Consider the following 17,233-nt stretch of genomic DNA (forward strand, 5'->3'; position numbering starts at 1 on the left):
CCGCCATTTATTTTCCCATAGACATTTCGTAAAATGCTTATAAAAGTTTTACTTGGTCAAACCAAACGATTCAGCAATATTTAGAAACAGGAGAGACCACAGAACTTTTCACTCGGACCAAAACGTAAAAGAAATAATAACAGATTTAAAAAGAATATTTTTGTTTGTTTTGTTTGTTTGTTTTGGTCCAGGTAAAATGTCGCTCCTGTTTCTAAATATAGCTGAATCGTTTGGTTTGACCAAGTAAAACAATTTTTATAAGCATTTTACGAAATGTCTATGTGAAAATAAATGGAGGATGAAAATCTCTGGTATGCGTGGTGAAGCAGGAAGTGACGTCGACTTTGGCTCTCTATTCAAAGATTAACACACATAGGACATTCCTTGACCCATACAATCTACAGAATGAGCATACATGAAATCAACTGCCATGGGACTCAAAATAGAAGAGTTAAGAGTTAAATAGTAGGGCAGTTTTAAATTATGCTGTATGATTATGTGCAAAAGAACCACTACTTGGTATTCTTAAGGATTGTCATTTTCAGAGCATAAAGTGAATTTGTGAATGTAGGTTATTTTAAGATGCCTGGTAGGGTCAGCAGTAGCTTAAAGCTAAAAGACAACTGACCAGGAGGTTGGCAATAGGAATCTCTGTGTGCATGGGGATGTGGGGGGGTGAGTAACACTCTGACCCCTCTCAACAACCACTACAGTACATTTGCCCATGAGCCAAGCACTTGACCCTGCAGAGTGCTGCTCACCCACGAAAAGCACAACACTGTGGTTACCAGCAAGAATCAACTGGGAAGGAGATGGACATCTTTAGGAAGAAGAACAATTGAAATAAGTAAGTTGAGATCTCTTACTCTTATTCTGGCAAGGTGGCCAAGACCAGCGTTGACTATTTTTTACATTATTCAGTCGACTCTTACTTCATGAGAAAGTGTAAAGTGTGTTAAGTGCAAATGTAAAGTGGATTGATATGGAATGATGAGACCTGATGCCTCGATGACTTTCACCGTATATTCACCATTATTAATGCTTTCAACCTACATGGAGTTGGAAAATTTCCTTTCAAGAGAAGACGGAGGGATTTTTCATCGTATGGAGACGTGCAGTGTCCAGTGAGGGTTCTTCCGACCTTATTATTACATTTGAGATAAGCTTATCAGCTATCAACTTCTTCTTAGGCTAACTTGGCTCTATTGCTAGCCTCTGTTTCAGCCTATACAGAATGTGTGTGTGTGTGTGTGTGTGTGTGTGTGTGTGTAGTTGAACCTCAGGGTGTGATTTCTTCACCCCCACTGCCCTATAGGCTGCACAGTCCCAAGCGAGCGAGCGTGTTTGAGGCCTATACAGTCTCGCTGCCTCTCCCCCACTCTCAGTGTTTTATGGGCTGTGTGCTGCGGTGCACTGACCTCCCTCTCACCCCGGTGCCACCCAGCCGGTGCAGGATTCAGGCGCGCACGGCCCCTGCCAAAACCCCATAGCGCCACATCTGCAATCCATAAACGCCAGCCACTCTCTCTCCTGCTCCCTCGCCCACACCGCCTCAGACTCTCACACTCCTCCATTTCACTCTCTCTCTCTCTCACACACACACACACACACAATCTTAACTTTTTATATTAATTTCCAGATTCTATTCTATCCCTTTTGCATTCCTTTGGCAGCGTCCTCATATCCACTTCTGGTTTTGTTCATTCTGAACATCAACTGGCTCTTCGCTTATCTCTCACTCCCCTCGCTGCCCCCTTTCTCTCCTTCCGCTGCCTCAGCCTCATCCAACGGAAAAATCTCTCACCCATTATATCTTCAGTGGGAGCCAGCTAAGTGTGGTGGCAGTGAACTGGGAACCACAAGACATTCCTGATCCAAACAGCACCAAGCCACCGGCGTTCACTTCTTCTGACGGTGGCCTGTGCCAAACACACACTTCACTTATGGGCTGGAGTCTGCCTCACCACGTCGCAGTTGGTCCCCAAACAGCTAAAATGTTTATCTGTTTCAAATTGATAGTGTCAGGGAAAAATGTTGTGTACGCGTCTAAATTCAGTACCGTTTTTCAACATGTTACTTTAAGAACACTCATCCATAGCCGGGGGTATTGAATTCCCCCTCCCCTCACTATGAACTGCTAGCCAGCAGAGCAGCACACACACACACACACACACAAACACCCCTCCCTCCAGCTTTAACAAGATGTGTTCAACACATCACTGTTACAGTGCCCTTGCCTTGATACATGTAAAAAAAAAATGCAGTAGGAAATAAATGGAGTGTTACCGCAAAACTGTCCAGGGCTCCCAACTTGCCCCCCCAAGGGCAATGGAGACATTAGTCTTTCTCGATTGTATTATCTTTGTTTTTCAACTTTTTCCACTGTAATCAAATTCACAGTATGAAAAAATGCACAGGGTGAACTTTTGCTCCCCCTTCTTCGTTTCTTGGATCGTGTTCTCCTCTCCATCCCCGAGTCTTCACCTTCTGCTTTCCCAGACATATTGGCATGCCTCTGTGGTGCAGTCCCAACAGAGCCCCGCCATGAATCATGTTGCTGCAAGCATGCAAGAGCTCCGTTTTATGATAAATATTACAATTCATAAATCATTGTTTTCCTTAAGCAAACGGGGGAGGGGGAGCGAGGGACAGCGAAGGACATGAAACTGTTGAGCATTTCAGACCCAGTTTGAAAACAAGAACGAGGTCGTGATCTCTGTGTGTGTCTGACTGGCAAGACCACCAGGGAGAGAGCTGTGTGTGTGGATGGGAAGGGGGGGGTATGTACTAAGCAATTGGCTTGTAGTAATTACATGCACAAATTACTATCAGTATTTCTTAACTCAGATCAATGCATCTATGATTAGATACAACTTATAAATTCAATCAGTGGGTAATGGAGGAGGAAATGCTTAAAACACAATTACATGCATTTTTGTTTTCATGAATATGTTCCTCAAAGATCAACATAATCTCTCCCGGTACGAGATTTCGTTTTGCTATACACCCCATCTGTATGCATTCAGAAAGTTTGTTTCGTGGTCTTGACACTTCAATAATCTTACCTTGCATGTATCATGTATGTATCAGTGACCTGGCAACTGCTGCGGTCAGAAGCCTCATTATTTGTTTAATCAGCCAAGTCCCCTCCACATACAGCTATTTGTTTAATGGTAGTCACTCACATCATTTTTGACCCAGTTCAAACAAATGTCACAGTTGCTCAACACAGCAGTTTTAGAGAAGCTTTGGCTAGAACCCTTATTCATCACTGCCATCTAGTGGCTCCAAATTGATCTAGCAGCGTGAAAAGTTGTATAGCAAAATGTATTAATGGCTTTAAAAAAGGTTTGAGATGAGTTAGAAAGTAGGTACTTTGGATCAAAATAGTTTTATTTAATAGACATGATAGTTTGTGAAAATGTCATGCGTGCACGTAAAGCACTTCTGTTCATACGTGTGCTGTGTCTTGCTTGCACATACGCTGTCCCTCTGCTACTCCATGTCCAAGTCGGCCATCTCGTCAGCGCCCTCTCTCTTGATCCAGGGTAAGGGCAAGGGCACATAAGGGTCATACGTCCAGCGAGGAAACACTCTCTTGTACAGATTCATCAGGACAGTATCTTGGGAGCGCATCTGGTTATCAAATACACACTTCATGTGACCGTGAGTTCCTGAAAAACACAAGATCTGCCGTGTCAGATATCGCAGGACTGAGTAATGGCATAAATAAAAACATACAGTTTCAAGAAGATGCAGAGACAAAACCCTCACCTAAAGCCTCCTTGATGTGACCTCTCCGACCCCACTTGGTTCGCAGCTCGACTGGCTTGAACCACATGATATCATCTGTATCAGAGAGAAAGGAAAGCAGCTGATCATGGAGTAGAATGAAAGCTATATACTCTATAAACTAAGACAATAGCCAGAAGAACATGTCATCAGCTGACTGATCATGGAGTAGAATGAAAGCTATACACTCTATGAACTAAGACAGTAGTCATTAGAACATGTCATCAGCTGCGGTTCTCTCACCCCTGTTGAAGAACATGTAACGGACAACAGCAGAGCGGCGGTTGATTTTGAAGGGGTGTCCGCTCAGCACAATCCTCTTCAGTACAACACGCTGGGGGTCACAACTCAGCAGACTGCCTGTGGCCACCAGGTCCTGCATGCCTAGAAAGCGAGGACATAATTAACAGGAAAACAAGCTGAAACACCAATATAGTATCAACTTAAGTGGATAACCGAATAAACTGAACTGAATAGCCGGTCAAAAGTTTACAATCAAGGGAGCCAGACTACTAATTAAATTGACTTTTTTCAAAAATATACACATGACTCTTTGACTTACCATCGCCCCTTTCTTTGAAGAGCAGCACTCCGGCAGTGGGGAAGGTGATGGGGCCGTACACTGACACCACCGTGGGGGCATCTGGCCGAAGGAAGCGCTCCATCTTGTGCTTGTCAGCTAGAGAGGAGCAGACTGGAGTTCAACACTGAAAAGGTCCAGGCTGACCTACAGCAGGGCTTCCCAAACTCACTATGTACCAAACCAATTACAAACCACATTTCCCAGGGACCCCTTCCACTGCGTGTACAAACAATTTTTTCCCATGAAATAGAATTAGCTGATTTAACCATGCAATAGCATCAGAAAGGCTAAATAACATGAGAGACACACACACACACACACACCTCTGCCAACATTAGGCTGTGAAAAAGAGGACCCATTTGAACCCCCCCCCCCCCCCCCTCGCCAAAATTTTGCCTAACTTTGGAGTGTTATTTAGCCACCTTCCTGACAAGCTAGCATGATATGGTACCAATCGATGCCTTAGGTCTTCTAGTTTGATATGATAGCAGAAACTTCACCCTGGCTTTAAAACTGAGCCTGCTACAGTGCTACAGTGCTACAGTGCTACAGCCTTTGAAAGCAAATGTTCAAAATCATGATATTTCCAGAATATCGTGATATTTCCGAAAATTGGCCCAAGCCTACACCTCAGGATTAATGTGTATAATGTTAAAAACTGTAAAGTAAAAAAAAAAACTGGCGGAGCCCCACGGACCACCACAGTTTGGGAACCAATGACCTCCAGCAGCTAAACCTGGTTCAGACCACTTGATGTAACAATATATACTTGACTACAACTAAAATCAGATTCACACTGTTATCGTATGATTACTCAGCAGGGTGACCTTGCGGGTCCCAATAAACAGACTTGTGACAGCTTCAGTCCTCACAACAGACACAATCCCTGCCCAAGTGTCCTTGAGCAACATACTGAACCCCTAGCCTGCTTACTCATTGTGAATTACTCTGGATAAGAGCCCAAGAAATGCCTACGGTGTAAATATTATGTTGGGATACTCTGGGATTTGCCGTCCTACCTGAGGTGTGCTGTGAGAAGGTAGGAGAGGCCCTGAACCTCCGAAATCCACAGTGGAACACCAGCTCCTCTTTAGACTTGATAGGCTCTGTATTGCTGGGGTGCCTCCTCACCAAGAGGTGCATCACTGACATCTGTGCAGAGAAGACGAAAGATTCGGGCAGAAATGTCAGTAATAATACCGTACAGTCAGTATGACTGCTCTTTAAAATCGGGCATTGTGAGTTCAGACACAACAGCTTTATGATGTCAAAACCACGGGACATACCTTCTGTTCATGGGGCAAGAGGGACACCAACACCAGAGGTCTGCGTGACTGGACGCTCTCCATCACAGAGAAGGGCACATCAGTGATGTGCAGGGTAACATACCAGCCCACCTGCAACGGGAGGGACAGCAGGGTCAGTGATACCACAAATACCACAATTACATAGTCTGGCCTTGTCTCATCTTGGTTATTTATACAACTCTTTACACAGCTAAGTCTCAAAGGGCTTGATACATAGAAACAGAACCAGTCTTTTTTTCTTCTTACCATGGCTCCCTCTTCCTCCTGCGCAGCCTCGGCCAGCATGCGACGACGGGTGCGTTCGAAGCTCTGGAACTGGAAGATGCGCGAGTAGTCGGGAGGCAGGTTCTCCATGGGGTCCCAGGGGGAGGAGCGGAAACTCTTTAGACCCCTGTAGCGCTGGAACCTGGGAGAGAGTGTGCCAGTGATGGATCACTACGATCATTTCAACAGCAGTGCAACACATTTGAAGATGACACAAACCTATAAAATGTAACAAGTTGTATAAGGAAAATGCAATTTGTTACATATTACAGCTAACTATTAGTCGTACCATACCTGACTTTAGCTGAAACGTCAAGGGGTGTGTCCACTTCATCTGGGAACACTTCATTGGCCCGAGCCTCCCGATAGCGTTTCAGACCCTCTCCTTCCTCAGCCTCATCTATGTGCTCGTCGTAGCGCTGGTCTACTCCAGGTCGCTCTGTGGAGCACACCTCTTCCTCCTCCTCCTCCTCCTCCTCCTCCTCTTCTGAAGCAGGGTCCTGGGCAGAGAGGATACATGGCAGTCTGCTTCAGTACAGCACTGAGCCCTTTCAATACAGCAAGCTTGAAAAACAGTCAAAGGAATGCCACAGACTTTCAGCATGAATATATGTATAGTTTGATGTGTATTTGTTTGCATCCGGGTACAGAGTCCTACAGATGAGCAGCATTTGAATTGACCCTGCCCCTGGTCTGTGACTATCCCCCAAATGTACAGATCCATAGAGAATACATTTGAAAAGATGACTGACTGAGTGTCCAGAATGATTTCCATGCTATAACTTTAAAGTTTGCTGGTATTGTCCACAATAAAAATGGTGGAACAGCACCAGGCTGATTGACTTGCCCTCAGCTTTAAAAGGTATATGCCAACATTTTGAGAGTTTAGGCCATTTGCCATATTGGCGATATTAAAACCAGAAGGTACTGCTACTTAGCTTAGCTTAGCTATGGAACAGCTGCCTATCCCCATTCAGTCTCCCAAAATACACATTCCAACAGCGCCAGAAACACTCACATGTACATGGTGTGACTCGAAATATAACAACTCGTTGAATCTTGGTTGGCGTGGCTTTTGGTGTTTTGCGGTAAAAGTGGCTCTCCTATTGACTTTGTCCTGCTGCCAGTGTGGCTCTCATGGAAAAAATAGTGCGGATCACCTTTCAGTTTGAATAAGTGTAACATAATTGATGATGGTTGAAAAAAATCGATTTGCATACTTCAGTTTAGTGAGACACTGGGTAGTCTCTAGAAACTACTCTTTCCAGCACCTGTAGGCATCCAGTCTTATTTCCTTACTTCCACAGGCTATAGTATATTTTGTATAAGGAAGCGAAGCATCAAATAAACCACTCAGAATGGTATTATTCCCTAGACTGGCAAATTACAGGAGAGTCAGACCTGTGGGAATCCGCTCAGCATGAGGTTCATTCACAACCTTTGCAACAATCCCAGCTGCAATAATAATAATAATAGTCGTTATCATTTGAAGTACCATTTACCATTGTTAACATCTCCCAAATATTCCTGTGTGCTAACCTTGACATCAAACACATGCTAATAACAATTACTGATCGTAATGGACCCTTTGCACATCAAGCAGAGCTGGAAATAAATAAATGTTGGTCCCCTCCCCTTGTCGAGACAGGAAGTTCCGTTCACAGAACAGGAAGTCAGGAGGCTTCTCTCGGGACCCCTGCTCCAAACACTATTGTTGTGGTGAGTAGCCTGGCACTACAGGCCAGCGACAGACACTGAGAAAACAAACAGTGCCTCTCAGTTGCGAGGTGGGTCACGTATGCACTGTTCTGGCCCCGCAACCACAGACACTCAAACGCCACACTTTCTCCGCAGATTACTGTCCTTATCATCCTCACCTCATCCACACCAACACCCCAGTTGAGAGTCGTTTCTGCACACTGTGCAACAGTGGTTCTATTGAATCTGAAGCCCACGTTCTGTTACACTGTGAACTTTACAACGACATTCGCGCTGATCTTTTTATTTTTCTATCAAAACACTATGAGAATTTTAATGACCTTGATGACATAAATAAATTGCGTAAAATTTTAGCTGGTGAACACGGTATAAATGAATGTGCCAAGGCCTGCCACCTCAAACTGCCCCCTCCTTTTACATATTGTATTGCCAACTGTATTTTCTGTGTAATAGTACTTGTATTTATGTTTTTATCTTTTATTGTTTTGAATTGTATTGTGTCTCACAACTCCATGTGAGTGGTCCTCAACTTTTTAATGCACTTTCTGCTGTTTTTTATACCATACTTGTTTGCTGAGGAGTGACACAAAAATAAAGATATCTATCTATCTATCTATCTATCTATCCTCTTTAGGTTGTAGCCCCACTGTTGCCATGACAACAAGCAGGAGGCAGACATTTAATTTGATAGGACAGTAGGCAGACATGAAAGGTGGGGAGAGAGAGAGGGGGGATGACATGTGGCAAAGGACCATGGGTCGGATTCAAAACCGGGTTGGCCCGTGCGAAGGACTAAGCCTTGGTGGTACGCGCAACCCCGTCATTCCTATGCAGCTGTTGCCTAGCCTGGGTAAACCCATCCCCCACGTGACCTGCTCTCAGACCTGCTCTCAGTCACTAGTGACTGGGAACTGAGAGAGCAGGTCACGTGGGGGCTGGGTTTACCTAGGCTAGCTGTTGCCCTACACGAAGAAGGCAGCATAATGTCAAGGGGAAAATGGAATTTCCTTTGCTAATCACACACCTGCGAGGCATTCTCCTCATCCTCTCCATCCATAGCCTCGTCCATCATTCCATCGTCATCATCATCACAGCTATCTTCGTCCTCCTCCTCACTCTCTTCCTCATCATCCACAATCCACGTGGCCTGGTAGTCTGATGTTCCTTTTGGGACCTTCATCACACGTCTGTTCTTTCTGGCCTCTGAACAGCAGGAAGGAACACACATTTGAGGTTACTTTCTTGTCTATAATTTGTCTAGCTTGGTCAGAATAAGAAGAAGAAAGAGTGGTAGTTTTTGATTTCATATAGCAAACTAAAAAACAAAACCATACACACACATGTCATTGCGCAGATCAGCCATAGTTACTTGCCATAGACTTTTCCTAACTTATGTCATGTGCCCATGGTGGATCGTCTCCAGAGTCTCCACCCTAGAAATCGAGCGTGTGCGCTACACAGTGACATCAGTGATTTGTGGAGCAAATCGTGACATCAGTGATGTCATAAATTCCACTACATGTTGCACTCATGGCGCATCGTCTTCATCCTAGAAATCGAGTGTATGAGATTGCTAGTAATTAAGATTTTCACCACTTCATATTATAGATACAGTGCAGTCCTCTTATAGTGATCACCTTGGGACGAGTCAAATCGATCACTATAAGCCCCCGTTCACACTATACGCCGAAGCAACACTCAACCTAAGCTCAACCTACGCTGAACCCACAAGTTTCACTGAGGCGTCCTTGTTAACAGGCGAAGCTGTTCACACCACCTGCGCATGTGTCATGCTGAAGCCACGCTGAAGCCACGCTCACGCCTTGCTCAAGCGATCGTTCAGGATTCAGTCCTATTTTCCAAGCGTGATGCATGAAGCTTGAAGCTGCCAGGCATGAAATCAATGGGAGTTGTGGGCGGGTTCAAGGCGCGCAGAGGAGGCGCTGAGAGGAAAAGAGAAGGCTTCTTGTGTGAACGGTTAGGCGTCAGTTCAGCTTGGGCCTGCCTCAAGCTTCAGCTCTGCTACGTTCGGCGTCCTGTGTGAACAAGGGCTAAGCGGATGATCATTATAACAGATTTCTTTTTTTTTTTTTTTTTCTCGTGCAGATTACCATCTAACTGACATTTGTATATTACATGAATACAGTACATATAAAGTAAAGGGATGTTATTGAGTTTAAAAATCCATACAGTAAGTTAGGCCTCCAGCTGTTTCAAACACAGCGTTCTCGCCATCTCTCCACAAACAGAGATGCCGTGATCTCTCCATATACAGACAGACATGCACAGAGTATCGTTGCTGTATCTTGTTGGCTCATTTTTGGCAGTTTGTAAGTAAAAAATTATAGAATTACTGTAGCTTAAAAAAAATCCATTGTTCTCAGGTGGGACAAGGCCCAAAATGATATATGAGTATTGATCACTATAAGCAAATTATTTAAACAGCATGTGTATAGGAATAATTCGGGACCAAGCTTTTTGATCAGTATAAGCAGTTGATCACTATAACCGTGATCACTATAAGCGGATCCCACTGTAGAAGTTTATTCATAGGTTTCTGCACCTTCAGCATCCAGCAGCTCTGTGTCTGTGGGCCACGTCTGCTCTCCGTCCATGGGGTCCACCTCAGCCTCTGCCTGCAGGCTCTCCCTGAGGGACGGGTCTGCCTTCATCAGCACCCGCACTGGAGTCTCCACCTCAACACCAACCTGTGAAAAACACACACCATAAGAATGGGAAATACATTCCTGATTCCTACAACTGAATTCAGTGCATACAAATCCAAAAAGAGCCGCTCCAAGTGGACAGCACTAAGCATTAAGGACCACAAGGACCACCAGATCAAATTAGCACGTGATATATAGGCCAATACTATGATTTTTTTCTTTAACCATCTATTATGCCGTGTTGGCATGTACATAGATTATGAAGTATACATCACTACTATAATTGGAGAGCTGTGTGTGAGCTGTGTGAGAGCTGCTGTGGTGTCTGTGTGTCTGTCCAGAGTTGCAAGGTGCACCGTTACTCCGATCGCCTCCAATCTTTGCCAAAATACTTTTCAGGGGTCTGGAATGAGGCGCTAGAGCAATATTTTGTGCATTTTAATTTAATTTAATTTGTTACACGTCTAGTGTACTCCCATGATGCATATGCATTTCAAATTTTAAGGCTTTCAAAAAATCATAAAAGTGGTGTTCATTTGTGAAGATTATCTTGCTGAACACAAAGATCGCAGTTTCATAAACTTTTGTTGTTGTTACTTTTGTTTCAGGCATCTAACCAAAATCCCCATACAAAAACCCCATTGACTTCCAGACGAGGGAACCAGTGCGATGCTAACTTCTGGGTTGGCCTACAAAAATAGATCACCCTTGTGGTACTCCATTTGAAAAGTTGTTCGAATAAAATTAAATAAATCGAAAAGACGTCCGTTTCCTTACTTTAAGTACTATATTCATCTAATGAATATAATGTCAATTAGATGGTAATCTGTTTGAAACAAACAAAAAAACAGTTATAATAATCATCTGCGGCTTATAATGATCAATTTTACCCATCCCGAGGTGATCACTATAAGCGGAGTCCACTGTATCTCTAAGATAGATGTGAGGAAACTTATCTTCCCAAAAGCGCTAATTTAGAGTTTGCGCTCATTTAACGCCGTGCGCAATGCAAATTGGGGGCGGGCACAAGCGCATGCATGCCTGTTATAATTGTACTGGGCAGTGGGCATAGGCGTGCCACATCCCAAAGCAGGCGTTTCAGCGCTAAAATGTGGAGATAGATGGCATTATCCTATGGTCAGCAGCGCGCAATTACTTTGCGCTAAGAGCTTTGAAAAGGACCTCTTACACGCAAATACCTCTCTGCGCCGGGAGTGCACCGTAATCTCCGTGCAGCGCAAAGTGAAATTCCTTTTGGATATGTCATTACGCACAGTCTTGCCACGCCAGGACATAAAATTTCACTGCTAAAATTGGGTATTAGCAGATAATTCAGTGAGGCAATCAACTATAACTCACTGAGAAACTTTTATCACATCGCAAAGAGGGAAATTAATTGAGAAAACTTGTTGGACAATGGACATAGGCTATTTACCTTCATAACCCGGAGGGTCGTTAGCACCACAGACGATCTGTCAATAAGCTCTCTCTGTCCTCGCATGAGTGAGTACACTCTATTACGCATGGAGAGAATTACAGCATATTGCATGCCTCGCGCAAAGAGCCATTGCGAGACGGGAATCTGATTGGTTTTGATTTACGTAACGCCCAGCATTGCCTGGCCACACCCGTGAATAATTCTGGTAGTTAAGACCGCCCAAATCCCGTTTGCGCAGGCATTTTGGGGCGCAGATGATTTTGGCACGGCTCGAATTTGCGGCTACGACACGTGCCGTGACCGTTTCCGCATCCCCGCCGAGAATTGCATCCCCAACATATTTCGGGGCTGTTTTAACTTAGAAATCAGGGAGGTCACGTCTACCAGACAATTATATCACTTTTAAATAGTTACATTTCTGTATAAATCATTACAATATGCTCCCGTGAGGTGGGGATGCTGCCGGCGCTGGGGTGCAAAACTCTGCATAACACCTGGACAGCGGACTGCAATCTTCCATGCTTTAAGGCACGCGCAAACAGGTGCGCAAGCGCTAATAGGGAGACACATTGATGTCTGAAGAAGAGCAGTCACTCTAAACATCACTGTCTGTGGATGACTAATAAAATAAGTAAGAGCTACAGGTTTTTTGGGTTCCTGCACCTGCTTTAATCTGCTGGATGTGTGTGACTGCTTCAGTTTGTTTATAGATAAAAAACTAAGCAACTGCTTTCCATCCCAAAACACCCACCAGCATGTCAACGTCGCCTCCTTTGCCAGGTTTTGCAGGTCTGGGCGTCGTTATGATGAGGGGAAGAGGGTCTGCCGGAGCATCGATCTGACTGAGCTGAAAGTCTCCGTGTCCACTGATGTGCACCAGTCTGTCCACCTGCAGGGGGCGGCCTCGCACATACCCAGACACACAGAGGGTCCCTAAGCCGGTGGGTGCCCCGCCCATCCCCTCACCGGTGGGGCCGGGGATGTAAGTGACATGCTGAGCCAAGATGTGAGAGCGTCTGGAGCGAAAACCCAGCTTCCTCTGTCTCTGAGAGCCCAGGTGTCTGAGGAGCAGGGCGGCATCCTGCTCCGAGTCCAGGGGGAAGAGGCGAGCGTCGGGGAAACGGGCCTCTGTGATCTTGGACAGAGCTCGCCTGGAATCAACCCTCTTCTTCAGAGCGAGCTCAGACACACCCTGACACACCAGTGCTACCGGGGAAGGATGGAAAAACAAGGGGTTATAAAAAGAAGCAGGCAAAAACAGAAATCAATCAAAGCAGACATCACTTCAAATCTATCAAATAGGAAAATCTAATAGCAGTCTGAATGGTGAAGCTCCTGCAGTGTGCTCAAGTTGGTACTCACCATGGCTGGGGAGACCCTGGGCAAAGAGACAGGAGAGGCAGTAGTCTCCATAGCTGTCCCAGCCTTCGGTGGAGTCCAGCACAAATACAAGGCTGTCTGCAATCTTTGTCACATCCAGCAGGGAGTGCAAGTCGGCTGTACAAAGTGACGAGTAAACATAAACATAATGCACATGCCAGCTTGTGTTGCTGTCAAACATTGTACAACAAAGCCAGGTGATACATTTTGATATAGTTTTGTATTATGATACATTTTGATATAGTTCCAGTTCATTTTCATGATGCGGAAACTGCTGCCATCACTCACTACTTACCCATACTGGGGCGTAGAAAGGTGAACCTTTGTTTAAAACGAGGCAGAATCAGCCCAAAGCTGTCACTGACACCACTGATGCCCTGCTCCTGATGAACCAGACCCCCAGCTCCCTCGGCCTGCAGCAGCTTGGTGACCGCCCCGGCATCGACTCCTGCATGAAGGGCCACCACAGCCACCAAGTGAGGGGGGCCGTCCCTGCTGCCGAGACGACGCTTCTCTGTCAGGACCTGAATAGACAGGAGACATGGAAACCCCCTCAGCATCAAATAACGGCACAAATAAATGAAAGGAGGGTTATCCATTCAGTGCAATTAAAAAGTTACGACTTCCAGTTGTAGCATTCTAGAGGTCGCACGAAGGAGGGCTCTTGGTCCACTTTTTGCTATTTTCTTGTTTGATCAAGCTTTTTCCTTGAGAATCTCATAAAAACGGTTCAGTAAGACTCAATTTAGAGTTTTTCTTGTAAAATGAGCAACTCAAAGTGTGCAAAACCAGGGATCAGTGCACATACCTCGTCTGCAAAACCCCGGCTACACGTGCTAGTACCAATGCAGCATGAAGCTAGCATTGTTTGCAGCAAGACCCGCACCCCTCCCAAAGTTAACAAAACTGCTGCGCTCATCTCAGACCCGCTGAAGTTCATGTCTGAGGTGTTGATGCAGGTGATGGTTCCCGATGTCTTTCCTACGCCACCTGAACTGGAACGAGCCCATCAGACCCCGACCATCAGGTCCGCCAGGCACCAAGGAAAAAATCCCTGCGTGTTCCTGGTTTGTTTTTCCAGATTCCAGCAGAAGGAGGCTGCAGGGCCAGGAACCACGAGCTGAAGTACCAAGGAGCTGTCGCAAAGGATCTATTCAAGACCTCAGCAAAGCACTCTGCAAAAAGCAGGCCATAAAAGGAATTTGAGATAGACGGATTCGTCACGGAGGGAGCGGAAAGGAAATCCATAAATGGTCGCAGCCGTTCAGTTAGAGCGGGTCGGAGCCCATGGCAGAGCTTATAGGGAGCGGAAAGGGATTTTCTTCCGCTGCCGACAGAAATGGACGGCACCAATGGCAGAGCTTATACCAGCAGCCTGTTTCCATGCAGCCGGACTTCTCTCCCAGAAAGGAGGGAAGTCTGGCAAGCGAGACTAAAAGTTTTATGATCAGAGGATCATTAAGGAGTAGAAACACGACTACTATTTTACCTTGGAGTACGCCATGGAGCTGGTTTGTTAACATCACCTGAACTGGCTTGAAAATGTGTATTCAGGGTTCCCACATCTTCAACATCAAATTCAAGGACTTTCAATGCCCAATTCCCCAAATTCAAGGACCCAACACGACATAGTTTAGGTCAATTACTGTGTTACAACACAGACTCATTGTGTGAACACTTCTCTCAACTGTGCCGTGCTAGTTGCAATGGCAAATGACATTTGCACAAATCCACCAATTACAACGCTCGTTAGAAAAAACTTTTTCACAACACTGTCGAGAGCTGGAGGCGGAGCGAAATTTGACCCCTCATAATTCTCTTTGCAGGAAGAACCCTAAATTCAAGGACTTTCAACGACACATGTCTATTTTAAAAAACCTTTAATGCCTCGATTTTTATTTTTCAAACTCACAAACTTTAAAGGATTTCAAAGACCCGTGGGAACCCTGTGTATTTCTTCCTTGTGAATTCAACCTGCCAGCAGCCCTAGGACTCAAGGTATGCAGTCACTCTCTCTGATGTTATTGCTGGGCTAATTTATATTATAAATTAAAATGTTACCATATCCTTCTTATTCCTGCGTAGTTGGTTGGCTTTGTGTCTTCTGTCCATCTTCCTTTGCTCTTTCCTCTGTTTTTTGGTGAGTGCCGTCACCGAGACTCTACCTGTGAGATAGACCAGCACAGGGAAATAATATTAATGATAGACCATGCAAGATTGAGGCAAGTGCCTCTCCATGGTAAATCCAGGTGTTGGTCCACACTTTGAAGGGTGCATTCAGTTTCCTCGTTTGTTAGAAAAAGATGATTATTTTATTGGCTGCCTGTGTACAGTCCTGCTTCAAACACACTGACCCACTGATGCATATGAATCACTGCTCTTGTTTGCATGCATTCTGTTTGTATGAATACCTCCAATAACTTATCGTTTTCATGGAATTGTCAGTCCTGTCCTAGGAGTCCTGACAGTTCTGTCCTACTGTAGTAACTAACAAACACTGCAACAGGAAGTGAGCTGGGGTTCAATTTAGAATGTTTATGTTGTCAAATTAAAACCGTCTATACTTTTGCACATAAACTGCTTTTATTAGTTGTTTGTATTAATGTGGGGCTGCAACTAATGATTATTTTCATTGTCAATTAATAATTGATTTTTCTTGATAAATCCATTAGTTGTTTGGGCTATAAAAATGTCAGAAAATTGGGGGAAAACTATCAAGTGTTTCTGAAAGCCCAAGATGAGGTCCTTAAATCTTTTGTTTTGTCCACAACCGAAATATATTCAGTTTACTGTCAAGAAGAGGAGTAAAGAAATCAGAAAATATTCCCTTTAAGAAGCTGGAATCAGAGAATTTGGACTTTTCTTCTAAAAACGACAGCAACAATCGATTATCGTTGCAGCTCTACATTAATAGGTGTTTGGTTACTGCATGTTCATAAGGGATAAACAGAAACTAACTCAATAATCTATCTATCAAATACAGTATTTATTTAGATAGATAGATAGATACTAGCATAAAAAATAAAATATGCCGCGAATAAAGATATGTCTTGAGTGTAAATAGTCAGTCAAATCAGATAATATATCAAGTCAAGTGAAAAAAATAGCAGCAGTTAGGCCTGCAGTTGCTAGATACGTTAAGGATATTCACAGACAGTAGGCTAAACCGTAGTAGCTGACAAGTAGCTTTTCTTTTCTTTTTTTAGGATCACGTTATGCTTGAACATTGTTAAATGAATGGGCGATATACATTCACACTGTGACTGTAAGGAGAATCTTATGGTTAACAGAGCTGAACATTTTTTAATAAAAAGTAATACAAATCTGGGGGTTATAAACCTGCGGCTACACCGTTGTAACGTTATGACCTGTTCAAGGAAAACGCCAAGCTACACTCGCCATCAGCTGATTTGGCGTGACTCCGTTTACAACACAACACTCTTCAGAACTTAATTAAATATAACGGAAAGACGGGAACAGTGTACCACTATCACTCTGCTCCTTCAGGCTGGACAAACCACACGTGTTTTGGCAGTGCCGCACCACTCGCATGAAAGTCATCCCAGACACCACTAGCTGTTGGTGAGTCCGACCACTTCATAACTAAACAAGGTTTACCTTTATTCTCTCTCTCGACTTCGCCTTTCGTCCGATGCTTGCCATGTTTGTGGCCTTTGTTTTTCTGTTTATAAATACCGGCTCTATGGCCCTGTTGTTTCTCCTCACCCGCAGCCATTTTCACCATGTGGAAAAGCCATCTGAATCTACTTCCGCATTCGCACCGGTGGTACAACACGCAACTAGTCTAGCCTCGCGTCACCAGGCTCTTCTCGGCGAGAAAGAGACTGGCTTCCGCTCACAATTGATTTTGTCATCCTACCTGGTTCCGGCCTAGAGCCCGCCCTAGACCGGATGGGCAGCGTTTCTAGCTCGTCAACTTTCACGTTAACTTGACAATTTGACCCAAGTATCAGAACGGCAAACAACAAAACAAAAGATGGACGTACCGAACGAAGTTTTTGAATAAGTTATTTTAGAAACATTGCGGATTCACAATCTCACATCTTTTAAGCCAATACAGAAG

The 17,233-nt window shown here is 44.5% G+C and overlaps 1 protein-coding gene across 1 annotated transcript; it reads right to left on the bottom strand.

The window, feature by feature from the left end:
• Positions 1–3,306: 3,306 nt before the first annotated feature.
• On the bottom strand, positions 3,307–16,894 carry tsr1 (TSR1 ribosome maturation factor; the record flags this gene model as incomplete). Its single annotated transcript, XM_083636949.1, has 15 exons — positions 3,307–3,674; positions 3,775–3,849; positions 4,036–4,176; positions 4,355–4,471; positions 5,395–5,527; positions 5,662–5,772; positions 5,929–6,088; positions 6,241–6,446; positions 8,690–8,868; positions 10,229–10,373; positions 12,521–12,975; positions 13,132–13,266; positions 13,445–13,673; positions 15,211–15,314; positions 16,768–16,894. The coding sequence occupies 15 exons, from the start codon at positions 16,892–16,894 to the stop codon at positions 3,496–3,498; spliced, it is 2,496 nt and encodes an 831-aa protein (XP_083493075.1). The 3' UTR covers positions 3,307–3,495.
• Between the last annotated feature and the right edge of the window lie 339 nt (positions 16,895–17,233).

The sequence above is a fragment of the Poromitra crassiceps genome (assembly GCF_964638095.1).
Source record: "Poromitra crassiceps genome assembly, chromosome: 5".
In the NCBI taxonomy this organism is placed as follows: domain Eukaryota; kingdom Metazoa; phylum Chordata; class Actinopteri; order Beryciformes; family Melamphaidae; genus Poromitra; species Poromitra crassiceps.